The 27612-nt window shown below is 44.2% G+C and overlaps 1 protein-coding gene across 4 annotated transcripts in view; it reads right to left on the bottom strand.

Moving 5' to 3' along the window:
* The window catches only part of LOC140410645 (uridine-cytidine kinase-like 1), a 170239-nt gene that overhangs the window by 130220 nt on the left and 12407 nt on the right, over window positions 1–27612 (bottom strand). For all 4 annotated transcript variants that reach the window (XM_072499009.1, XM_072499008.1, XM_072499011.1 and 1 more), the window contains exons 2-4: window positions 16061–16260; window positions 14251–14357; window positions 3641–3811 (exon numbers count right to left, since the gene is read on the bottom strand). In XM_072499009.1, coding sequence (XP_072355110.1) covers window positions 3641–3811; window positions 14251–14357; window positions 16061–16260 — 478 coding nt within the window. The remainder of the gene's footprint in view (window positions 1–3640; window positions 3812–14250; window positions 14358–16060; window positions 16261–27612) is intronic.

The raw sequence follows: 27612 nt of genomic DNA, 5'->3' as shown, positions 1-27612 counted from the left end.
TACTGTGAAAAGCCCCTAGTCGCCACATTCCGGCGCCTGTTCGGGGAGGCTGGAACAGGAATTGAACCGTGCTGCTGGCCTGCTTGAAAAGCCAGCGATTTAGCCCAGTGTGCTAAACCAGCCCCATGATGTTCTTTGTTCATTACACTTTGTTCAGTTTCCATTGGACAGTGCAGAGTATATTGCACAACCATAAATTGTGAATATGGATGGCAGTTGAGAACTAGTGCAAAGGATAATACGAGGAAAAAAATCTTTAAATACATGTGAAGAGAAGGGTTAAAATCAGTTCTGCCTGGAGGAAGGAAACCAGCGCACCCGGAGGAAACCCACGCAGACACAGGGAGAATATGCAGACTCCACACAGACAGTGACGCAAGCCGGGAATCGAACCTGGGTCCCTGGAACTGTGAAGCCATAGTGCAAACCACAATGCTACCATGCTGCCCATGCTTGCAGGGTAGTTTCCTGTTTAGTGGTTAAGCTATTGTGCATCACTGATGTGTAACAGATTATATACCATTTTTCCATTTATTGTAAATATTATTGTATTTCTTCAATCTCCTTCTCTCGATAGAGCCCAACTCATGATGAGATATACCTGCTCAGGCAAAATTCTCAGTATACCCCTCAACATCCAAATCAGAAATGTTAGTGCTGCTTTGACTATTCATAGTATGTAATATTTTACTTGTACATTATAACTGATGTTGTGTTTGCCTATAACAAACAAATCAAAGGATCTTGGTCCAAGATAAATTTCGACTAATAAAATTAATGTACTAATGTTCATTCATCTTGAATTAGAAGAAAATGGAAAAAATTAAACCATTTAAAATATGCTTTATTCTCTACCTGGGCACTTTCATACATTTTTTGGTTATGTAAATGCCAAGTCAGGACAAGATTGAAATTCACCCCTCGATTGGAGCAATTCAAAGTTATCCTTCGCAAATGACTGAGTTTAAACAATATATCTATGATTCTATGATTCTATGATATATGCTTGCAAGTTACTCTGATGTATGATAATTTTTTTTTATATAAATGTTTTTTATTGGGTTTTTGAATAAAGTATGTTTACTGTTATGTACACAAAATAGAATACATATATATATATATATATATACACACATAGAAGAGAAGGTACCACGCACAAAAAAACAAAACAAACAACAAAAAAAGTTAGAATAAAATAACTGGTTGGGTATTATGTGCTAGCTCAACAATAGCAGCTCTGTACAATTGGCAGTATTGTTTTTAGCACATAAGTAGGCATCTGTTTGGGGGGGGAATACATATACATTTGGGCGCCGGGGAAACAAATACAGAACAATTACAGAGGGCAATACGCGAATGGTTCTGGTGTTGGGTGTTGTCGCTTGCTTCTCCCAGACGGTTTTCGCTGCAGTTGTCGTCTAGAGATCACCTCCGCTTCAGCCGTTCGTCCTGTCTTTTCACCCGGAATTTTCTTGTTCTATGCTCCTGTAGATGCCAAGTTTGTTATTGTTTCCCGTGCCCTCCTTCCGGCTGTAATTCCCTTGCCTCCCCACCACCTCACTGGTTACCCTCTATTGTTCCCGGTCTCCTCTCTCTCTTTCCCCCCCCCCCCCCCCAACCACTTCTCCTGTGGTTCGCCTTTCTTTTCTCTTAGGTTTAGCTGCTATCCCCCTCCCCACTTCTCCGGTCTATCCACCCCCCTCCCCACCCACCCCCAGTCTATCCCTCCCTCCCCCGCCTCGGCTACTTTCCCCTGATTCTTGGCTACCTGGCTATTCTTCTGCTTGTTCGTTGGCCACAAACAGGTCCCAGAACAATTGCGTGAATGGCTCCCACGTTCGGTGGAAGCCGTCGTCCGACCCTCGGATGGCGAATTTGAATTTCTCTATTTGGAAAGATTCCGAGAGGTTGGACAGCCAGTCTGCAGCTTTGGGTGGTGCTGCTGACCGCCAGCCGAACAGGATTCTACGGCGATCAGGGAGGCAAAGGCAAGAGTATCCGCCCTCCTCCCCAGGAATAGATCTGGCTGGTCTGATACCCTGAAGACCGCCACTTTCGGGCATGGCTCCACCCTCATCCCCACCACTTTGGACATTGCCTCGTAGAAGGTTGTCCAGTACCCCGCATGTCTGGGGCAAGACCAGAACATGTGGGCGTGGTTGGCCAGGCCTCCTTGGCACCTGTCACTGTCACATCTATCCTCCACCTCCGGGAAGAACCTACACATACTGATGTATGATAATGATACCAACTTCATCTCTCTTATGCATCCCTTGATCATGAGTCCAACAAGGCATCAAGACTGAAACCTTTGTTCCCTTGTCATTAATTCCCCAGCTACAATTTTTAGGTTGTACCAGACTGTGGAAACCTACTTACCCTGTTTAACTCAAGACCAAAATCTCAAACCCTCCAGTTTACCACCAGAACCCCCTAATTTCAGCTTTGATCCATCACTAACATCTACCCTCCCCTTCAATTCATAACTGCTGAACCTTATCTGTGATCTTATCATCTATGGGCTCAATTTCTTCAACACATTCCTCGTCAACTTCCCAACAACTGCTCTCCATAAATTCATCTACTACATCTTAGGCAACTTCGAGGTCCATATATCGACATTAGATCTGTGTTTTCCAGTTCACTGAATTTAATATTCATTTACAATTTCTTCTTGCCTTCCATTTCACTTTTTTTTACATAGATTACATAGAACATACAGTGCAGAAGGAGGCCATTCGGCCCATCGAGTCTGCACCGACCCACATTAATCCCTCACTTCCACCCTATCCCCGCAACCCAATAACCCCTCCCAACCCTTATGGACACTACGGGCAATTTTTAGCATGGCCAATCCACCTAACCTGCACGTCTTTGGACTGTGGGAGGAAACCGGAGCACCCGGAGGAAACCCACGCAGACACGGGGAGAACGTGCAGACTCCGCACAGACAGTGACCCAGCGGGGAATCGAACCTGGGACCCTGGCGCTGTGAAGCCACAGTGCTATCCACTTGTGCTACCGTGGAACTCTTTGTACCCTTCAGAGCTCAGAAACTGGCAGCCTTCATCTATCTCAGCCCTACTTTCTGGATTTCCCTCCCTAAACTCTCTTTGGAAAATTCTTGTAACTCATCTTTCTGGACAAACTTCCACCTAATCTCTTCCCACTTCAGCAGGGTACATTACTTAATGTATTCTACCAGTTTTATTTCCGGCTCTAAAAAATACTGTGGAATTTAATTTTAACGCTAAAGGGTCTATAAAAAAAGCAACTTGTCACCTAACCCTGGGGGCACTTCTGCTAAGCCTATGCTGACGCTCACATCCACTCTTTATCGGGAGTTACCAAATGTAAATTAGGAATACGAATCGGTTTTCCTTTTCATATTATAATCGCCTTACTGGCATTATCCAACCATTAGAGATCTTTATAGCTCGGTACTATGCACATTTATCCAGAGTATTCTGGGCAACTGCATACAATGGCTTTTCAAAGAAGAAATTTGGTTCTAAAGGCACTTGTTTCCTCACAATAATGATGTTTTATTAGCTAACATGCTGTATTAATAGCTATGCGTGCTATAATTCAAAATTGATGTTTTTTTTGTAAAATAAGGAATTAAAACTCTTTTACATACCCAATCCTTCCTTCGACTATGTGTAGTGAAGTCATAAACTGGAACTTTCACGCTTTTTCCTTTCTTCAGCTTCCTCAATGTATGTATAATTATGTCAAAATCAAAGGCATCAGGATGGTCAAAGTTATATTCATTTTTGGCAGCTAGCTCTTGTTCTTCCTTGTTTAAGACCTGGTGACAAAAAGAAAATACTGAGCCACTGCCATACTTATGTGGTATGAATCAGAAGAGGTCGTGAATACAAGTTAAAAATTGTGCTGAGTTCCTGAAAATCGCAAATTTAAGTGCAATAGCTTACGTCCCATAAAAACCAAATGTTAAAGTTGGCGTTAGGTTCCTTTGGCTTTTCCGGACAAGAAATGGCCAATGTACAAGTTAAAATCCTGTATCATATATGTGCAGCACTGTGCATTCCTAGCTAGAATAACTTGCTAAATAAATTACTGAATATATCAGAAAATACTTTGATTAAATTAGATAATGTTAAAACATCCCAATCGAGCCTGTGCAGGCTCCCTGCCCTGCACTTCTGGATCTACAGCCTCGCTCTCTCTCCCCACAGCCCCAGTTACTGGCAAAAGCAGCCCCAGCATCAGAACATGAGGCGGCTGACTCATAGTGCAGCACGGGGGTGGTGGGGCCAGAGTGCAGACAATGTAAAAATTAAAATGACGACACAAGTCGGAAAATCAGAATAAACAACGTTTAAATGAAATAAGGCTAAGTGGGGTGATTGTGAGGACTTACTGTGAAAACATAGAATCTTAAAAATCTTTATGTATTATGTTGAAATAATGGCTAAGGTGCAGAGTCATGGATGAGGAAAAGAATGGTTGGAGTGTCAAATGCAAAAATGATATAAACAGGAAACACAGCAGAGCCATAAGTGCCAACTTTTCAAAATGGGAAGTAATCTGTTGAGCACCCAAAGCTACCGGGATCTTTGTTAATTACAATTTATACAATTAAAAGGGGTCAAAACCAGAGATGATACAAGAGTAGGCACAGATGATACAAGAATAGGCAAAGGAAGTAATAAGCAACAACAAAACCAGATGTGAATAGATCAGAAACTGCACCAGAAATTGACAATTGGAAATGTACCAAATTAATACGAAAGCAAAGGATTCAAACTAAGTTATATGCATCAGGTAAAGGAGTTGCAGAAAAATGTCATGGAAACAACTGCCCCAGTGAACAGCTGCAGTGGAAAAAGCGAAGCAGGTTCCTGGTCATGTTAGCAAAAAGACAGAAAATAACCCCAAGAGTAATGGCGCTGCTCTTGAGACACTGACCGGGCTCCAATCTGAAATATTAGGAACAAAATTCTAGCTGATTTTAAGAATCTAAATTAAAGAATAGTCAGGAAATAGGCTTAATACAGAAGATCCACTGATGTGATCTAATAGAAGGTTTACAAATTAAGATGGTGACAAATTTGAACTAGCCAAAATGTTTTTACCTTGTATAAGACACTAGTTAGACCTCAGCTGGAATACTGTACAGTTCTTGGCACCATACTATAGTAAGGATGTAAACGTATTGGAGAGAGTTATGAAAATAGATTGGAGGGGTTCAGACTCTTCTCCGTGGTGTAAGGTTTTATTAACTACTTATTTTTAGTGTCTGTAATATATTTGGATTTTATTCTGTAACCACAGTTTAAATTAAGTGGTTCAGTTTGAATTTCTGCTAAGTTCCTTTGAGTCTCGAGTTGAAGCAGCTATATGTTGTTTTAGTTGTCCACAATACCATTGTTTTAGTTTGAAGGAATAGCTAAAGTAGTCTGAACTGAAGACAACACTATATATCTTCTAAAAAAAAACATGTATTGACTTCCGGTGGTGGCAATGAGGGAGTAAGTCATACATTTGGTGGCCCTCGTTCTGACTTTTGGACCTTTGCCCCTGACTTTTTGTACTTTTGAGCGCTGGATCTGAAGGCATAGGCACTCAGGCACTGACTCCAGGTATAGGTGTATGGAATTAAGAAGCAGAAAGAATCGCAAACAGCTGGAAGAAGTGGGCAAACAAGGGCAGTGTAGAAGCTGCTGCTGAGGACAATATGGCCGATGTCCGGACCCCGGTGCAGACAGTCCAGCCAACAACGGAGCATCTGCTGAAGTCATCCAAGAAGGCTTCACCGCACTGAAACGGGACAGTTTAGACCCGATCCAGAAATCAATCGAGCGCCTGGAGCACAGGCTGGATGCCCAGGATCGGACAATCCAGAAGCTGGAAAAGCAGGAGGATCACCAAACGGTGGTGGAGGTGGAGATGGAGAGGCTGAAAGACCAACAAAAAAGACTTCTGGAAAAGGTGGAGGACCTGGAAAATAGGTCCCGTCGGCAGAATTTGAGAATCGTTGGTCTCCGGGAGGGGGCTGAAGGAGAGGATACCGCTGCGTATGTGGCAGACATGTTCCAGAAGCTGCTGGGGAATGTCTTCCCTCGCCCGTTGGAGGTGGACTATATATCTTCTAAAAAAAAACATGTATTGACTTTGTATTGGCAGCCGTGAGCGGGGGGGGCCCCCTGAGCGATGGTGGTCAGGTTTCACAGGTTCCTGGACAAGGAGCTGGTGCTACAGTGGGCCAAGCGCACGCGGAGCTACCATTGGAACAATAGTGGCTTGCGCATCTATCAGGACCCGAGCATGGAGGTGGCCAGGAGGCGGGCAGGCTACAGGCAAGTCAAAGAGAGTCAAAGAGAAGGTAAAGTTTGGGCTGCTATACCCGGGCGCCATTGGGTCACACACGAGGGACGGCACCATTACTTTGAGGAGCCCGAGGACGCGATGGACTTCGCCAAGAGAGAAGGGCTGGTGCCGAACGGACGACCTTTTGGACTCGAGTTAAAAAGTTACTAAGCGATGTTTACACGTTTTTCTTATGTCGTGTTTTTTTTTTCTCTTCTGTATTCGAGTTTTCGCTGGAAAAGAGGGAAGTTAAGGTATCTGGTGCTGGGGGCTTTTTGTGTTCTGATCGGGGTGGTTGGAAGTGCCGATTACTTATTTTGTATTATTTGATTTGCACTAGCGTCAGGGTTTTCTTTGTTCCTTGTTTTTTTTTTCCCAGAGCAATTGCTCGAGGATGGCTGGTTTGGGGAAGTGGTGTTGATGGGTGGAGGGGATGGGTCAGAATGAACAATAGGTGGGAGACTTGTTGGCGCCAGAGTCGAGAGTCACCAGGCTAGCTGGACGAGCTGGTCTACAGAAGCCAGGTGGGGGGTGTGTATATAGCTAGTTTATGGCAGCGGTTAGGTTACAGGGTGTTGTTGCTAGAGGGGGAAGGGGGGTAGTTGATCTGCTGACGAGGGAGGGACTTGGGTTTGGTAATATGGAGAAGTTCGGAGGTGGGGGCTGCCAGGAGGCAGGCCAGGGGCTAGGAGCGGCCCCAAGAAAGGAGATGGCTGATCGGCGAGGGGGGGGGGGGGGGCATGGTGCCCCTCAACCAGGCTGATCACCTGGAATGTTTGAGGGTTAAACGGGCCGGTAAAGAGGGCACAAGTGTGTTCGCACATCTGAGGCCGCTGAAGGCGGATGTAATAATGCTTCAGGAGACTCATCTGAAAGTAGCTGACCAGGTCAGATTATGGAAGGGCTGGATTAGCCAGGTCTACCACTCGGGGCTGGACACTAAAACCAGGGAGGTCGCAATTTTGGTTAACAAACGGGTGCAATTCGAGGTGGGTAGCACAATCTCGGATGTGGGAGGCAGATTTGTCATGGTGAGCGGCAAGCTCGAGGGGATGAGGGTAGTTTTGTACAATGTACTGCCCCAAATTGGGACGATGTGGATTTTATTAAGAGACTGCTGGGGAAGATACCTGACCTTGGCTCGCACAGGCTGATTATGGGAGGTGATTTTAACACAGTCCTTGATCCCAGCCTAGACCGGTCGTGTTCAAAAACGGGTACGGTGCAGGTAATGGCAAAAGAGCTGAGGGGGTTCATGGAGCAAATGGGGGGGGCTGATCCATGGAGGGCTAGTCAGCCGACGGGGAAGGAGGTTTTGTTCTATTCACATGTTCATAAGGTGTATTCCCGAATTGATTTTTTCATCATGAGCAGGGATTTGCTGGCGGGGGTGATAGACGTAGAATATTCGGCGATCGCTATTTCGGACCATGCTCCACACTGGGTTGATCTCCAGGTCTGTAAGGAATGTTTTTAGAGCCCTCAATGGTGGCTAGAGGTCGGTCTGTTGGCGGACGAGGCGGTGTGTGAGAGGGGGAGGAAATGTATGTAAAGCTATCTGCAGGTCAATGACACAGGGGAAGTCTCAGCTGCGGTGCTCTGGGAGGCGCTGAAGGCAGTGGTGAGAGGGGAGCTGATCTCGATCCGAGCACATAGGGACAGGACGGACAGAGCAGAAACGGACCGACTGGAGGATATTTTACAGATAGACAGGAGATATGCGGAGACCCCGAGGGTAGAGCTTTTAAGGGAGCGACAAAGGCTACAGACTGAATTTGGGGTGTTGTCCACAGGTAAGGCTGTGGAGCAGCTTAGGAAGGCAAGGGGTGTGATTTATGAGCACGGGGAGAAAGCCAGTAGAATGCTGGCACAGCAACTGAAGAAGAGGGAGGCGGCGGAGGGGAGAGACCTGGTAGGAGATCCGGCAGGGCTCAACAAGGTGTTCAGGGACTTCTTTTTTTTTTTTAATAAATATTTTATTGAAAATTTTTGGTCAACCAACACAGTACATTGTGCATCCTTTACACAATATTATAACAACACAAATAACAATGACCTATTTTATAAACAAAAAATGAATAAATAATAAATAACAAAAATGAAAACTAACCCTAATTGGCAACTGCCTTATCACAAGTAACACTCTCCAAAAATATAATTTAACAGTCCAATATATAATTATCTGTCGCAACGACCTATACATATTATACAGTATATATTAACAACCCTGAGAGTCCTTCTGGTTCCTCCTCCCCCCCCCCCCCCCCTCCCGCCGATCCTGGGCTGCTGCTGCTGCCTTCTTTTTTCCATTCCATCTATCTTTCTGCGAGGTATTCGACGAACGGTTGCCACCGCCTGGTGAACCCTTGAGCCGACCCCCTTAGAACGAACTTAATCCGCTCTAGCTTTATAAATCCTGCCATGTCATTTATCCAGGTCTCCACCCCCGGGGGCTTGGCTTCTTTCCACATTATCAATATCCTGCGCCGGGCTACTAGGGACGCAAAGGCCAAAACATCGGCCTCTCTCGCCTCCTGCACTCCCGGCTCTTGTGCAACCCCAAATATAGCCAACTCCCAGCTTGGTTCGACCCGGACCCCCACTACTTTTGAAAGCACCTTTGTCACCCCCATCCAAAACCCCTGTAGTGCCGGGCATGACCAAAACATATGGGTATGATTCGCTGGGCTTCTCGAGCACCTCGCACACCTATCCTCCACCCCAAAAAATTTACTGAGCCGTGCTCCAGTCATATGCGCCCTGTGTAATACCTTAAACTGAATCAGGCTTAGCCTGGCACACGAGGACGACGAGTTTACCCTGCTTAGGGCATCTGCCCACAGCCCCTCCTCAATCTCCTCCCCCAGCTCTTCTTCCTATTTCCCTTTTAGTTCATCTACCATAGTCTCCCCTTCGTCCCTCATTTCCCTATATATATCTGACACCTTACCATCCCCCACCCATGTCTTTGAGATCACTCTGTCCTGCACCTCTTGTGTCGGGAGCTGCGGGAACTCCCTCACCTGTTGCCTCGCAAAAGCCCTCAGTTGCATATACCTGAATGCATTCCCTTGGGGCAACCCATATTTCTCGGTCAGCGCTCCCAGACTCGCGAACTTCCCATCCACAAACAGATCTTTCAGTTGCGTTATTCCTGCTCTTTGCCACATTCCATATCCCCCATCCATTCCCCCCGGGGCAAACCTATGGTTGTTTCTTATCGGGGATGTTCAGGGACTTCTATAGTAAGCTTTACACCTCGGAACCCTCTGCGGGGCCGGAGGGGATGAGGCACTTTCTGGATGGACTGACCTTCCCAAAAGTGAGGAGGGGGTTGGTAGACGGGCTGGGGGCCCCGAAGAAATATTGGGGAGCTTGAGGGCCATGCAATCGGGTAAAGCCCCGGGGCCGGATGGGTATCCGGTGGAGTTCTATAAAAAGTTCTCTGAGATAGTGGGGCCGGTGCTGGTTCGGGTTTTTAATGAGGCAAGAGACAGAGGGGTTTTACCCCCCGACAATGTTGCAGGCCACCATCTCCCTGATATTGAAACAGGACAAAGACCCGGAGTCTTGTGCGTCCAAAGGCCGATCTCTCTGCTGAATGTAGATGCTAAAATACTTGCCAAGCTCTTGGCTGATAGGATTGTGGACTGTGTGTCGGTCGTTATTATGGAAGATCAAACCTGGTTCGTCAAGGGCAGACAGTTGGTGGCCAACCTAAGAAGGCTGCTGAATGTGGTCATGATGCCCCAGGAGAGTAGGGAGGTAGAGGTAGTTGTGGCAATGGATGCAGACAAGGCTTTCGACCGGGTTGAGTGGGACTATTTATGGGAGGTGCTGGAACGATTTGGGTTCGGGGAGGGCTTTATCGACGGGTCAGACTGTTGTACCAGGCTCCGGAAGCTAGTGCAAGGACAAATAGGGCGACGTTTGACTATTTTAGACTATACTGAGGGACAAGGCAGGGGTGCCCCCTCTCCCCACTGCTGTTTGCACTAGCAATACAGCCGCTGGCAATTTCTCGGAGAGCTTCTAGGGATTGGAAGGGGCTGGTACGGGGGAGGGGGGGGGCAAGGGGAAGGGGGGCTGGCGCTGCCAAACTTTAGTAATTACTACTGGGCGGCCATCATAGCTATAAGGAAGTGGATGGTGGGTGCAGGGTCGGTTTGGGGGCAGATGGTGGCTGCTTCGTGCAGAGGCACCAGACTGGCTGCCCTGGTTACGGCACCCCTGCCGTTCCCGCCGGCACGGTACTCCACCAGCCCTATAATGGTGGCGACTTTGCGGATCTGAGGCCAATGGAGAAGGCATGTGGGGGAAGTGAGAGCATCAGTTTGGTCCCCAATTTGCGACAATCATCGGTTTGCTCCGGGGAATATGGACGGTGGGTTTCGAACATGGCGGAGGGCTGGGATTGAGAGGATAGGGGATCTGTTCTTGGAAGGGAGCTTCCCGAGCATGAGGGCGCTAGAGGAGAAATTTGGGCTGGCGAGAGGGAATGACTTCAGGTACTTGCAGGTGCGGGACTTTCTACGCAGACAAGATTCCATCCTTCCCACGCCTGCCACTTAGGGGGATCCAGGACAGGGTAGTGTCCAGTGGACAGATGGGGGAGGGGAGGGTCTCTTGATATATATATAAAGAACTTATGGGGGCAGAGGTGTCGCAGACCGAGGAGCTGAAGCTTAAGTGGGAAGAGGAGCTCGGAGGTGAGATAGAAGAGGGCTTATGGGCAGAGGCGTTGAGCAGGGCTAACGCGACTGCAACATGCGCTAGGCTCAGCCTGATTCAATTCAAGGTCGTCCACCGGGCCCACATGACAGTGGCCCGGATGAGTAAATTCTTTGGACTGGAGGACAGGTGCGCCAGATGTGCGGGAAGACCAGCGAACCATGACCACATGTTTTGGGCATGTCCAAAACTCAGGGGGTACTGGCAGGGATTCGCGGACGTTAGGTCCCGGGTACTGAAAATGCCTCAATAAAATTGTTTATCAAAAAAAAAAAACATGTATTGATTTAATTGATTAACTGACTATATTTGTTGGGCAGGACATCTGTATTAGAAGGAATTTTGCACAGTGATACCATGGCTTCTGGGTGTATGACTCTTCCTGGGCAGTTCATCATCACTTCAAAGACAAATAAAGGCATCTGCAACACCAAGAACTCCTAAGATCTGCTTCTCGTTAAGTATATGTAAAATCTTGCTTAATAAATTATATTTGATTCATAATTACCAGCTATTTATACTTTGTTTTAGGTCAAACAAAACGGACGACCCTAGGTGTTAGAAATTAAGAACTCATGCCTTAAACAGTTTTATATCTCTTTACACTGGAGAGAAGGCCAAGAGGAAATTTGATAGTGATGTTCAAAATCATGACGGGGTTGGATAGAGTAGATAGGAAGAAACTAAAAGGTTCAAGAACAAGAGGACACAGATTTAAAGTGGTGTGGAAAAGAAGCAAATGTGATGTGAGAAAAAACATTTTCACACAGCAAGTGGTTTGAGGCTGGAATGCACTGCCAGAAAGCAAGTTCATTTGAGGTGTTCAAGAGGGCATTCGATGCCTACTTGAACAGAAACAGTGTGCTGGGATGCAGGGAAAACAGCAGGAAAATGGCACTAAACCAATGTTTGGAGAGTCGGTGCACACGATGGGCCGAATGGCCCCCTCCTGCAGCTTAACAATTTGGTGAACCTTAACCTCCACACCCCTTCCCAATCCCTTGGTTCCAGAAACATCTACTGCAGGAGTTGAACTGTTGGAATTACAGGAGGACCAGGGTTTAAAGATGACGCATTAAATTCCAATTTACAATTAAGTTCTGGAAGCAAGTGCCAGAAGCAAACTATCCCCAACTCAAGATGACAACGGTGACTTTTTTCAATTTTTAGTGCAACATACTGCTGTGAATCCCTGTGCTTTGTGATGAAGTTTGTAAAATCAAAATATGATGCAGCCCTCAACATCTGACAGATCTCCTGTGTACTAGCTTGACAACATATCAGCCAGATTTTCAAAGACTTGTATTCAAAATGGAAACTCACAAAGCCTTTACCTATAGCAGTGTCGAGACCCAATAACCGTAAGTATCCACTTAAGGATTTCTCTCTTATTATTTTTTAAAGTGGTATTTAATTTAAACAAAACATTGAATACAGGTCAAATGTAACAATTCAGATTTAGAAAAGGTGGTATATGCACTACTGAAGTGAAGAGTAAACTTAAAATTAATATATATAGATTGGAAAACATTGCTGCATACATAGGTTTTTGTTTTATAATATTTGCACTTAAGCATTTGTTAAGCATATTTCCACACACAAGTGTGTGTAAAAGTAGTGTCTGTATTGAGGTCTGTATTCAGCTATATGACTGTAGTGTACCTCACCCTCACTCTCATGAGAGACCAGACAAAGACTTTTGGAGTTAATAACTAGTCTTTATTTACAAGCTATAGCGAGGACTCTTGGCATTCCAAATAGGACACCAAAAAAAGCTCAGATTCAAGAATGGTACAGACAGATATATTTTATGATTCGATTACAAGAAATTAGCATATACCAATCATTTGCTACTAGTTATCTATGTTCAATCATGACTATCGTTACATCATGCGTAGTATAGGAAAATAATTAACCAATTACATTAAAGGTCCGCATGCTTAATTAAACTATCCAATCATTACAAAAGCACATATGTCATCTTCCAATTAGTGATATCGGGGTCCGATATCTGGGGTGTAGCCATCAAATCATCTCCCTATTCCTATCAGCCGACTTACTGGCACAATCACAATGGTACCTTGTTACACATTGTAGAATAGACCTTGAATTGTAACATATGCATTTTCTCTGCCTACAAACTGACTTCTCAGAGACACACTGTCCTTGTAATATCTGTTATACTTGGTAATTCCATAGTCTGAATTGAAGAATTCAACATCCAGTAAAATGGTGGAACTGTAGCTTTTTAAATGGTTGCAGTATACTATCTAATATCTAAGGATGCCCAAATTGTCTTCTTCAGTCTGTAAAAGGTTGTTCATCTTTTAGCTCTCAAATGTCTGAAGATTATGTGACTCCAAGATTCAAAAAGTGTGGCTACCTCTGAAAATGAGCACAACTTCAGGCCTCTGATAACAGGGTGGGGACCTAAATTACAAGGATTCACATGGATGAGTGCATGCAGGGCACCTGCATTTGCAATAGGCATAGGCATATAACATGAAGCAGAATCACGCATTCCTCATTTTCTTCTCCTTTCTGTAGCGGGGTGGAAAAAGAAGCAGTTTCAAGAACTTTCCCTCCAGCTCCTACCAAGTGCAGGATCAGAATACTATAGACAAAGATTCTGCAGGCAAGTCCCTTTTTCACCCTTTACAAGCATCAGGTGGAGGGTTTAGAATGTGGTCAGAAGGCCTGATTATTGCAGTCATTGTTTTTATTACTTGCTCAACCAATCTGCAACAGCAGTTGGCTTTCCTTCCCTAATTACAGGCTCTAGGCCCTGCTGGGAGTGCAAGCAACCCATGGAAATGACCAGCTCAGTACATTTGGACAGAATTAATGACCCGGACAGGCACAGTTCACTTTGAAAAGTCACCACCACAGCAGGATTTAAATAAACGCAACAATGTGGCTGGATAGTGAACCAAGACATTTTAGACAGAGGCAAATGCAAAAGTGTCTATCTGGTGATGCAAAATGCTATATCCATTAATGGCAATAAATTAATTCATTGGTAACAACATTTGTGTCATACTGTCATTTTTCTGAAGACATTAACAGCACCAAAATAGCAAAGAATTTCACACGAATGTTGTAGTATTCTGCATTATAATTTGAAAACCTAAGTATTTGTAAAAGCATATTCAATACCAACTACTGGAAGCAAAACTGTGTTACCTTATAGAAGGAATCCATAGATAGCAGGACCACCCAGGGAACATCCAAAGCCTCAATTATCTTGTTAGCCACCGTGGTTTTGCCTGAAGAGCTTCCTCCACATAAACCTGGAAAGGAAAACCGGCTGTAAGCAAAATGAAGATGTCAAGTAAAAGGTAAAGTCACCATAGTCCCAGATGACCTTAGGATACTTTCCTTGAGGGGGAGAGCTGACTGGTGGTGACTTAACCTGTGGATCACCACACCTCAGGTGCGAGGCAAGGTTGAGAAGGCGGGACCTTCATGAATAACCTCAGCCAGTACGGGAATTAAACCTGTGCTGCTGGCCTCGTCCTGCACCATGAACAAGTTGTGTAGCCAAAGGAGCTTAACCAAGATTCTTTTTTATATATAAATTTAGAGTGTCCAATTATTTTTTTTCCAATTAAGGGGTAATTTAGCATGGCCAAACTACCTAACCTCTAAAGCTCTAATAAATTAGTTTTTCACAAACCCATGTTAACTCCACCTGATCACATTATGGTTTTCTAAGTATCTTGCAGTAACTTCCATATTAATAGATTCTAGCAATTTCGCTAGGAGAGATGTTAGGCTAAGTGGCCTGTAGTTTCCTGCTTTTTGTCTCCCAACTCTTTTAATAAAGATGCTACAATAGCTATTTTCCAAGCTGCTTTCGACCTTTCGAGAATCTAAGAAATTTTAGAAGATTATAATTGATGCAAGTTCTATTACCGCAGCCGCTTCTTTTAAGACCCTAGGATGCTGTTCATTTTCTCCTGGGGACTTTATAGCCTTTAGGTCTAATTGTCTCCCCAGCCTAATTGTTTCCGCAGCAGCTTTTCTCTAGTGGCAGTGATTATTTGTATTTCCTCCCACCCGTTCATCTCTTCATTTTCAAGTATCTTTGGGAAATTTTCTAAGTCTTCTACTGTGAATACAGACACAAAATACCTGTTGTTCTTTGTTTTTTATTATCAATTCCCCAGATACATACTCCAGGGGATCAACACTCGCTTTAACTACACTTTTCCTATTTACGTACTTGTAGAAACGCTGCCAGCTAGCTTTGTCAAAGCTAGGTTTGACAAAAGGGTCATCTGGACACATTATCTGTTTTCTCTCCCTACAGATGCTGCCAGACCGGCTGAGATTTTACAGCATTTTCTCTTTGATCTCCATAATGGCTATCTGGTCATAAGTATTCATTTCTGTGTGAACAATTTGTCAAATGCTGCAGGTGTTCAGATTCAGAGCCTTTAACTATCTTCTTACCATTTTTGCACGCTCTGGCCTTATCTGCCGGTTCTCTGTTTTGTACTGTTGTTCCTTCCTGCAAGGCTCTGGTTATCCTTACCAAAATCATTACTCTGCTCTATTACCATGTTGTTTCTCTCTAATTTACTATACTTCATCGCGTATGATCCCTTCCCACATTATTTAGTTTAAAACCCTCTCTACCACCATAGTTATGCAACTCACAAAAACACTGATCCCAGTATGGTTCAGCAGAAGATCATCCCAACGTCACAGCTCCCATTTTCCCCAATGCTGGTATCAGTGCTCCATGAATCAAAACCCATTTCTCCCACATCAGACTTTGAACCGCGCCCTCATCTCTCTAATCTTTCTTACCTTATGCCAATTTGTTTGTCGATCAGGTAATAACCCAGATATCATTAACTTTGAGGGTCTGCTTTTTAATTTGTTCCCTACTGCTATTCTATGGTCCACAGCATTACCTCAGCCAAGTTTTAAACTATGTTTTATTCTATTTTTCATTGGTACAGTGTAAAACCAGAGCATCACCTACCAATGACAAAGGCTTCTTTAAATGGAGTTCCTGACTCATTATACCAGGGAGGTCGCCCTGCCGTGTAGATAGTGCGCTTACTAGTCCTCAGAAGTGGTGGCTCAGATTTACTTTGGCTTGTTGTTCTTTTCCGTGGAGAAAGAGATGGAGTTAATGGTAACCGAGAGAATAAACTATCCAAGGAATCTTCACCACTGCCACTAGGATAGAATACATACAATATTAGACACATCCTGATTTGTAGTTACATATGCAATTCTTTTCAAAATTTAGACTTTGAATTTGCAGCATGTATAATCTGGCTAAATACCCAAACAGCATTTGTGCCTCCAAGGCCAATATTTTTGCATATTAATTGCTGCAATACCAATATAAATAAATATAAATAATAAAAATTAATATTGTATAACAGTGGTCGCTTTGTAAACAGTTTCATTTTACCAGAACAAACACATTGATTTTCATTCACATCCCAACATCAATAATTCCCACTGTTAAATTACATGAACAACGAATTATGTAACACTTGCAAGGTATTCACAAGATATAGGAGCAGAATCATGCCATTCGGCCCATCAGGTCTTCTCCGCCATTCTATCATGGCTGATATATTCCTCACCTGCTATCTACAATGGACCAAGAGCTGGAATGCGAAATCAGCCAGAGCATCTCCTCCTCTCTAGAACACATGACCTAGGAGCGGGACTCGGCAATAGCCCTCAATATGATCATGGCTGATCCCATCCTAACATCAACTCCACCATCCCTCCCATTCTTCATAACCCAGAATGCAACATCCTTAAAACATAAGGGAATGGCGCCTTGCCGAAATCGCGTTTTGCGCATAGGCGGAGAATCAAAGATCCTGACAGAATTGGGCCTGGCGCCGCTCCGGCTCCTGAATATCTGCGAATAGCGGCGTGCGACTGGGAGGCCATTGCCAGAGGCCCACCCAGCGATACTCCGCTCCCGACCGGCCGAGTTCCCGACGGCATGGAACTAATATGGTATGGTCGACCAAGACTCTCACATGGCGGCTGCGGACTCAGTGGGCGGCCGCGGCAGCGATCGGGCTGGAAGGATCCTCAGTGCGCGGCCGATCGGGGGGGCCTAGTTTGTTGGTCCGCGGTCCGAGCCCGCCATAGCGCTCAGCACGGCCGCTGGAGGCTGACATCGTGCGCATGCGCGGACGCAGAACCGGAATTGGGGGGGCCCCGTATCCGCAGCCAAAGCTGCGAGAAGCACTCTGGGTCGCTGCTGGCCCCCTGAAGTTAAGTGAATCGGGTTGTTTTTTTCCTAGGAAACTTGGGAGTGCAACGCCTGCGTGGGGACATAGCCCCATTTTTGGAGAATCCAGCCCAAGAACTAGGAGCAGGAGTAGGCAATTCAGTCCCTCGAGCCTGCTCCGCATGCAATACAATCATGGCTGCTATAATCCCTGCCTCATCTCCACCTTCCTGCCTGCTCTCCATAACCCTTCATCCAGCCACTAATTAAAAACTTATCCCCTCCTTAAATTTGTTTAGTGTTCTGGGGTAGAGAATTGAACAAATTCATGACCCTTCTAGTGAAATAATTCCTCATTTCTCTTTTAAATCTGCCACCCCTTAACCTAAAACTATGGCCTCTTGTTCTAGAATGTCCAGACATTCCAAGTCTACCCTGTCAATCCCCTTCAGCATCACATATATCTCAATTAGATCTCCTCTTGTTCTTCTAAACTCCAGTGAGTAAAGGCCTAAACTGCTCAATCTCTCTTCATAAGGCAAGTTCTTCACCCCAGGAATCAATCTAGTGAACATTCTCCAAACCACCTCAAATGCATTTACATCTATCTCAAGTAAGGAGACCAAAACTGTACGCAGTACTCCTCCGAATGCAGTCTCTGCACTTCCCTAATTTTATACTCTATTCCGTTAGTAATGAATGCCAAAATTCCATTTGTCCTTCTGTTCCGGATGCCAGACCACAATCGCTGGCTTTGATAGCAGACCAAGGCAGGCCAGCAGCACGGTTCAATTCCTGTAACAGCCTCTCTGAACAGTCGCTGGAATGTGGCGACTAGGGGCTTTTCACAGTAACTTCATTTGAAGCCTACTTGTGACAATAAGCGATTTTCACTTTCACTTCATCCCAAGACTGGACCAGAACCGCAATGTTTTATTTTTATTTTTAAGACCATGCAGAAAGACTGCTTCCCCCCAGGAGTAATCACTTGAGAAATAGGGCTTGATTATTTTTACAAACAAACAAAAGGAAAACAATATTTAAACTTCGAACTTAACAAGAACAGCTTACATGTATTTCTTAACTCTAACACACGATTTCCCATTAAACAGCATGTAAAATGAACATACAGCTCTCAACTCCATTTACACAGGCAGGCAAAAATGATACTTGCATTACGTAACATATAAGAACTAGGAGCAGGAGTAGGCCATCTCGCCCCTCGAGCCTGCTCCACCATTCAATGAGATCATAGCTGATCTTTTGTGGACTCAGCTCCACTTTCCGGCCCGAACACCATAACCCTTAATCCCTTTATTCTTCAAAAAACGACCAATCTTTATCTTAAAAACATTTAATGAAGGAGCCTCTACTGCTTCACTGGGCAAGGAATTCCACAGATTCACAACCCTTCGGGTGAAGAAGTTTCTCCTAAACTCAGTCCTAAATCTACCTCCCCTTATTTTGAGGCTATGCCCCCTAGTTCTGCTTTCACCCGCCAGTGGAAACAACCTGCCCGCATCTATCCTATCTACTCCCTTCATAATTTTATATGTTTCTATAAGATCCCCCCTCATCCTTCTAAATTCCAATGAGTACAGTCCCAGTCTACTCAACCTCTCCTCGTAATCCAACCCCTTCAGCTCTGGGATTAACCTAGTGAATCTCCTCTGCACACCCTCCAGTGCCAGTGCGTCCTTTCTCAAGTAAGGAGACCAAAACTGAACACAATACTCCAGGTGTGGCCTCACTAACACCTTATACAATTGCAGCAGAACCTCCCTAGTCTTAAACTCCATCCCTCTAGCAATGAAGGACAAAATTCCATTTGCCTTCTTAATCACCTGTTGCACCTGTAAACCAACTTTTTGCGACTCATGCACTAGCACACCCAGGTCTCTCAGCACAGCAGCATGTTTTAATATTTTATGATTTAAATAATAATCCCTTTTGCTGTTATTCCTACCAAAATGGATAACCTCACATTTGTCAACATTGTATTCCATCTGCCAGACCCTAGCCCATTCACTTAGCCTATCCAAATCCCTCTGCAGACTTCCAGTATCCTCTGCACTTTTTGCTTTATCACTTATCTTAGTGTCGTCTGCAAACTTGGACACATTGCCCTTGGTCCCCAACTCCAAATCATCTATGTAAATTGTGAACAGTTGTGGGCCCAACACTGATCCCTGAGGGACACCACTAGCTACTGATTGCCAACCAGAGAAACACCCATTAATCCCCACTCTTTGCTTTCTATTAATTAACCAATCCTCTATCCATGTTACTACTTTCCCCTTAATGCCATGCATCTTTATCTTATGCAGCAACCTTTTGTGTGGCACTTTGTCAAAGGCTTTCTGGAAATCCAGATATACCACATCCATTGGCTCCCCGTTATCTACCGCACTGGTAATGTCCTCAAAAAATTCCACTAAATTAGTTAGGCATGACCTGCCCTTTATGAACCCATGCTGCGTCTGCCCAATGGGACAATTTCCATCCAGATGCCTCGCTATTTCTTCCTTGATGATAGATTCCAGCATCTTCCCTACTACCGAAGTTAAGCTCACTGGCCTAAAATTACCCGCTTTCTGCCTACCTCCTTTTTTAAACAGTGGTGTCACGTTTGCTAATTTCCAATCCGCCGGGACCACCCCAGAGTCTAGTGAATTTTGGTAAATTATCAGTAGTGCATTTGCAATTTCCCTAGCCATCTCTTTTATCACTCTGGGATGCATTCCATCAGGTCCAGGAGACTGGTCTACCTTTAGCCCCATTAGCTTGCCCATCACTACCTCCTTGGTGATAACAATCCTCTCAAGGTCCTCACCTGTTTCCATCAGTCACTGACATGTTATTTGTGTCTTCCACTGTGAAGACCAACCCAAAAAACCTGTTCAGTTCCTCAGCCATTTCCTCATCTCTCATTATTAAATCTCCCCTCTCATCCTCTAAAGGACCAATATTTACCTTAGCCACTCTTTTTTGTTTTATGTATTTGTAGAAACTTTTACTATCTGTTTTTATATTCTGAGCAAGTTTACTCTCATAATCTATCTTAACTCTTCTTTATAGCTTTTTTAGTAGCTTCCTGTTGCCCCCTAAAGATTTCCCAGTCCTCTAGTCTCCCACTGATCTTTGCTACTTTGTATGTTTTTTCCTTCAATTTGATACTCTCCCTTATTTCCTTAGATATCCACAGTCGATTTTCCCTCTTTTTACCGACCTTTTTTGTTGGTATAAACCTTTGCTGAGCACTGTGAAAAATCACTTGGAAGGTTCTCCACTGTTCCTCAACTGTTTCACCATAAAGTCTTTGCTCCCAGTCTACCTTAGCTAGTTCTTCTCTCATCCCATTGTAATCTCCTTTGTTTAAACACAAAACACTCGTGCTTGATTTTACCTTCTCACCCTCCATCTGTATTTTAAATTCCACCATATTGTGATTGCTCCTTCCGAGAGGATCCCTAACTATGAGATGCTGAATCAATCCTGTCTCATTACACAGGACCAGATCTAGGACCGCTTGTTCCCTTGTAGGTTCCATTACATACTGCTCTAGGAAACTATCGCGGATACATTCTATAAACTGCTCCTCAAGGCTGCCTTGACCAACCTGGTTTCACCAATCGACATGTAGATTAAAATCCCCCATGATAACTGCTGTACCATTTCTACATGCATCTGTTATTTCTTTGTTTATTGCCTGCCCCACCATAATGTTACTATTTGGTGGCCTATAGATTACTCCTATCAGTGACTTTTTCGCCTTACTATTCCTGATTTCCACCCAAATGGATTCAACCTTATCCTCCATAGCACCAATGTCATCCCTTACTGTTGCCCGGATATCATCCTTAAATAACAGAGCTACACCACCTCCCTTACCATCCACTCTGTCCTTCCGAAAAGTTTGATACCCTCGGATATTTAACTCCCAGTCGTGACCATCCTTTAACCATGTTTCAGTAATGGCCACTAAATCATAGTCATTCACGATGATTTGCGCCAGCAACTCATTTACCTTATTCCGAATACTACGAGCATTCAGGTAAAGTACACTTATGTTGGCTTTTTTTACCTCTGTTCTGAATCTTAACACCTCGATCAGTAACCTCTCCTAAGTTATATTTCCTCTTAACCTTTCTCCTAATTTTCCTAGTCATTGAACCCATATCTTCATGTAACAACCTGCCGCGTCGCTTACCATTACTGTTTTCACTTCAAGTTTTATTTCTTTTAATATTCCTGGTCCTATTCACTGAGCTCCCCTCAGTCACTGTACCTTGTACTGTCGCCCTTTATGATTTTTGACTATGGCTTCTCTGCCTTACACTTTCCCCCTTACTGCCTTTTATTTCTGTCCCCGTTTTACTACCTTCCAACTTCCTGCATCGGTTCCCAGCCCCCTGCCACATTAGTTTAAACTCTCCCCAACAGCTCTAGCAAACACATCGGTTCCAGTCCTGCTCAGGTGCAGACCGTCTGGTTTGTACTGGTCGCACCTCCCCCAGAACCAGTTCCAATGTCCCAGGAATTTGAATCCCTCCCTCTTGCACCAACTCTCGAGCCACACATTCATCCTATCTATCCTGACATTCCTACCCTGACTAGCTCGTGGCACTGGTGGCAATCCTGAGATTACTACCTTTGAGGTCCTACTTTTTAGTTTAACTCCTAGCTCCCTAAATTCAGCTTGTAGGACCTCGTCCCGTTTTTTACCTATATTGTTGGTGCCTATGTGCACCACGACAGCTGGCTGTTCACCCTCCCCCCCCAGATTGTCCTGCAGCCGCTCAGAGACATCCTTGACCCTTGCACCAGGGAGGCAACTTACCATCCTGGAGTCTCGATTACGTCCGCAGAACCGCCCGTCTCTTCCCCTTACAATATGGTATGGCTCTTTCAGGCCTTGCCTGAAAGCCTGTCTCTGTCGTCTCCCAATTGTTCTCAAAATCCTTCTGCACACATACGTTTGAACAGGATTCATAGAATCATAGAATTTACAGTGCAAAAAGAGGCCATTTGGCCCATCAAGTCTGTACCAGCCCTTGGAAAGAGCACCCTACCTGAGCCCACTCTTCCACCCTATCCCCGTAACCCAGTAAGCCCACCCAACCATTTTGTGCATTAAAGGGCAATTTATCATGGCCAATCCACTTAACCTGCACACCTTTGGATTCGTTTATCTCCCCAAGCTCCTCCCGGCCCTTCAAAGATGGTTTTGTCCAGTCTTGAACTCATCATCGCTATCTGGTAGTAGTGCAGATTAGCGATGTGGCGGATGGTTAACAGAATATAAAGGTGAGGGACATAATATGTGAATGTCTGTTTTGCAATAAGGAATTATAAAGAGCAGGGAAATTTGACAATAGAACAAATTTTAAAGCTTTGTATCTAAATGCACAAAGTATTCGGAACAAAATTAATGAGTTATGGAGCAAATAGAGACAAAAAGGTATGATTTGGTGGCGACGACCGAGACATAAGGTTTCAAGGAGACCAGGTGTGGGAATTGAATATCCAAAGGTAATCAGCATTTCGGAAAGATAGACTGAAAGGAAAATGAGGTGGGTGTGGATTTGATTGTGAAGAAAGGGATCAGTGCTGAAATGAGAAATGATATAACCATTAATAATAATAATCATCTTTTATTGTCACAAGTTTGACGTTACTGTGAAAATCCACTAGTCGCCACATTCCGCCGCCCGTTCGGGTAAGCTGGTACGGGAATTGAACCCACCCTGCTATCCTCGTTATGCATTACAAACCAGCTGTCTAGCCCACTGAGCTAAACCAGCCCTTGGGGATCAAGATGTGGAATCAGTCTGGGTAGAAATAAGAAATAGCAACGGGAAGAAATCCCTGGAAGGAGTAATCTACAGGTTTCCAAACAGTAGTTCCGCAGTGGAGCACAGTACAAACCAGGAAATACTGGGGGCTTGTAATCATGGGTGATTTTAATATGCACACAGACTGGATTAATCAAATTAGCAAGGGTAACCGTGAGGGGAGGGAGAGTTAATTGAATGTATTAGAGGTCGTTTCTTGGAACAATATGTTGTGGAACCAACCAGGGAGCAGGTTACTCTGGATTTGGTATTGTGTAATTAGGAGGGATTAATTGATGATCTCATAGTTAAGGATCCTCTGGAGAATCGGGAATAGTATGATAGAATTAAAAATTCAGTTTGGGGGCAAGAAAGTGAAGTCCCCACACTTGCGCTCTGAAATTAAACAGGTAATTACAGTGGAGGTCAGATGTGGCACGAGTAGAATGGACAGGAAGGCTAAAAGGTAGGACAGTTGATGAGCAGTGACAGTTGTTTAAGGAGATTTTCAATTCCTCAAAACTAAAATATGTTTCAGAGAGGAAGAAAGATGGTAAGGGAGTAAAAACGATCCACGAATAAGCAAAGAGGTTGAGGACAAGATAAAGACAAATCTAAGGTATACCATGTTGCAAAGGCCAGTGGCAGGCTGGAAGATTGGGAAATTTAAAGGGTTATTAAAAAAGTAATAAAAAGAGTTAAAGAAAATTATGAAAGAAAGCTAGCGCAAAATATCAAAAAAGGATAGCAAAAGCTTCGATAGGTACATAAGAGAGAAGAGATTCACGAGTGTGAATGTTGGTCCCTTGGAAGATGAAACCACAGAGATAATAATGGGGAAACACAGAAAGGGCAGTGGCCCTTCAAACACGCGTCGACCATGCCGCCCGTCTAACCCAAAACCTTCTACACTTCCGGGGTCCGTTTCCCTCTATTCATATTTTTGTCAAGACTCCCTTAAACGTCACTATCGTACCTGCTTCCACCACCTCCTCCGGCAGCGAATTCCAGGTCAACCACTACACTCGATGTAAAAATACTTCCCTCGTACATCTCCTCTAAACTTTGCCCCTCGCACCTTAAACCTATAGCCCCTAGTAATTGACTCTTCTACGCTAAGAAAAGGTTTCTGACTACCCACTCTGTCCATTTCCCTCAATTTTGTAGACTTTGATCAGATTGCCCCTCAACCTCCGTCATTCCAGTGAGAACAAATCAAGTTTATCCAACGTCTCCTTATAGCTAATGCCCTCCATACCAGGCAACACCCTGGTAAACCGCTTCTGTACCCCCACATCCTTCTGGTAGTGTGGCCTAACTAAGGTTCTATACAGCTGCAACATGACTTGCCAATTTGTATACTCAAATGCCCCAGCCGATCAAGGCAAGCATGGCGTATGCCTCTTGACTACCTTCTCCACAGTGACCTGTGAACCTGTACACCCAGATCCCTCTGCCTGTCAAAATCCTTAGGGTTCGGCCATTTATTGTATATTTCCCACCTTCCAAAATGCATTACCTCACATTTGTCTAGATTAAACTCAATCAGCAATCTCTCTGCCCAAGTCTCCAACCGATCTATATCCTGCTATATCCTCTGACAGTCCTCATCACTATCTGCAATTCCACCAACCTTTGTCATTCGCAAACTTACTAATCAGACCAGTTACATTTTCCTCCAAATCATTTATATACACTACAAAACAGCAAAAGGTCCCAACGATCCCTGTGGAACACCACTAGTCACAACCGTCCATTCAGAAAAGCACCCTTCCACTGCTACCCTCGGTCATCTACGAATGAGTCATTGATTATGGGGGGGTGGGATTTTAATACAGTCATAGATCGGAGCCTGGACCGTCGAGGGTGTCGGCAGTGGTGAGAGAGCTGAGGGGGGGGGGGGGGGGGGGGGGGTAGGGAGGCCGAGGGCGAAGGAGTTTTCATTCTTCTCCCATGTGCACCGGGTGTACTCCCGGCAAGCATTGGGAACCTTTTTACATTTGCATGTCATGCCTGCTAATTATAAGGCAACATTGCGAACTTTAACTGTATCTTTACAATTTAGTAATCAACAAAGCAGCAGCACATGCCTTCAGGTTCACAAATGTTTAAAAATGACCTACAGCAGGGGAGGTAGTCTTCCTGGTGAATTTGGAGTGAGTAGGAGCTGCTTTTTCCTCTGTGGAGATCTTTGTTCAGCAACTGGAGGAGACATTGATGATTGAGATTGGGTGGTGGCAGTCAAATGGCAAAATGGGGAATGGAGCATTGCTGACCGAGGGAGGTAGGAAGTTGCCAGTCAAAGGAGAACAAGATATGGCTGTCTTGAGGGAAGCAAGAAGGGAGGCAACAGCCCCATGAAATCTTATGGGACAGAGGGAGGAAGTTAACTATGTAGGCGAAGGTCAATGTCAAGAGTCATAGGTCAAGCATGATTATCATCAGGAGGGTTGAGAATGATGAATGGAAGGGTAAGGTTGAGGGTAATGGTAGGTGGGGGCTCAATGGACAATGACAGGGTGAATCAGATGGATCGACGGCCACCAAAGGCAGATGGTACTTGGCCTCAGCTCATATACCTTCACCTTTGATATGCCAGAGTGTCTTCAAGCAAATCAAGAACCAATAACTTTTTAAGAAGGTATGACCCAAATGATCTGCAGCAGAAATCATTCATTCGCTTGCATCCAATCCTTACGATAAATAGGCTGTTAAAGTTTCCTCAGGCATAATTTATTTCTCAACTAGCTTAATTCTGCAATTCATTAGAAAATAGTTTTCATTGTTTAGTTATGGAAGATATTCTTACACCATTTCACAGCAATATATTAAATTAAGAATGACCGACATCGGTGCAGAATTAAGCCATTCGACCCATCCAATTCTCTTCCCCATTCGATCATAGCTGATACGTTCCTCATCCCCATCTCCTGCCTTTACCCAAGAACACTAGATTTGTGCTGGAGGTGCTGTTACCTACAGGACCTCCAGACCAAGAGCTGGAATTAGACAGAATAGTTCTTTCTTAGAACAGAAGAACTAGGAGCAGGAGTAGGTAATTTAGCCTCAAAAGAATGACAAAATTATCTACTGGAATGTTTTAATTTTCTTTTATGTTCAATAATCTCAGTTCAAGGACTGGAGTTAAGAGATGCGCTGCTGAGCATTAGCATCATGTTTTAATGAGATAAACACACTACTATGTTGGCAGCAGCAGACTCTCTGACATGTGCTAGGAATACAGATTTTCAATTCCAGTCTTTTTTGGTTAGGTACATCTGTAATTATGGGTGACTTTAATCTGCATATAGATTGGGTAAATCAAATTAGCCACATTACCGTAGAGAAGGAATCCCTGAAGTGTATACGGGATGATTTTCTGGACCAATACATTGAGGAACCAACTAGATAACAGGCCAAAATAAAACCAAATTACTGCGGATGCTGGAATCTGAAACGAAAGAGAAAATTTCCCACTTTCTCTGTCTGTTAGCTTTGACAAAGAGTCATCGGACTCGAAACGTTAGCTCTTTTCTCTCCCTACAGATGCTGCCAGACTTGCTGAGATTTTCCAACATTCTAGATAACAGGCCATCCTGGACTGGGTATCGTGTAATGATGTAATTAAAAAGCAATAATTGGCAATCTAGTTCTGCAAAACCCCTTGGGGATGACCGACCATAGTATGATAGAATTTTTAATCAAGATGAGAGTGATGTAGTTGATCGACTAGGGTCCTGAATTACGATAAAGGAAGCTCCGCAAGTTGGCTATGGTGGATTGGGAAATGTTATTTACAGGGGGATGGTGGATATGCAATGGCAAAAATTCAAAGAGTGCATGGATGAACTGCAACAATTGTTTATTCCTGTCTGGCGCGAAGTAAAACGGAAAAGGCGGCCAAACTATGGCTTACGAGGTAAGTTAGGAACAGTATTAGATCCAAGGAAGATGCACACAAATTGGCCAAGAAAAACAACAGACTTGAGGACTGGGGGCAATTTAGAATTCAGCAAAGGAGGACCAAGCAATTGATTAAGAAGGGGCAAATAGAGTACAGGAGTAAGCTTGCGGGGAACATAAAAACTGACTGAAAAATTTCTATAGGTATGTGAAGAGAACAAGATTGGTGAAGATAAATGTAGGTCTCCTACAGTTAGAAACAGGGAAATGTATAATGGGGAACAAAGACATACAAACTAAATACATACTTTGACGAAAGAGAAAATGCTGGAAAATCTCAGCAGGTCAGGCAGCATCTGTAGGGAGAGAAAAGAGCTAATATTTCGAGTCCGATGACTCTTTGTCAAAGATAACAGACAGAGAAAATGGGAAATATTTATACTGTGGAGTGAGAATGAAAGATGAGTCATAGCCACATAACCCAGGGAAACCGTGTGCTAATGGCCACAGAAACCACAGGGAAAAAGTGTTAATGGCAGTCTCCAGAGAGAACAAAAGGTGTGAAAGGTAAAACAGCAGAGAAACTAA

The sequence above is a fragment of the Scyliorhinus torazame genome, chromosome 4 (genome assembly GCF_047496885.1).
Source record: "Scyliorhinus torazame isolate Kashiwa2021f chromosome 4, sScyTor2.1, whole genome shotgun sequence".
NCBI classification, from domain to species: Eukaryota; Metazoa; Chordata; class Chondrichthyes; order Carcharhiniformes; family Scyliorhinidae; genus Scyliorhinus; species Scyliorhinus torazame.
This window is presented reverse-complemented; position numbering and strand designations above follow the sequence as displayed.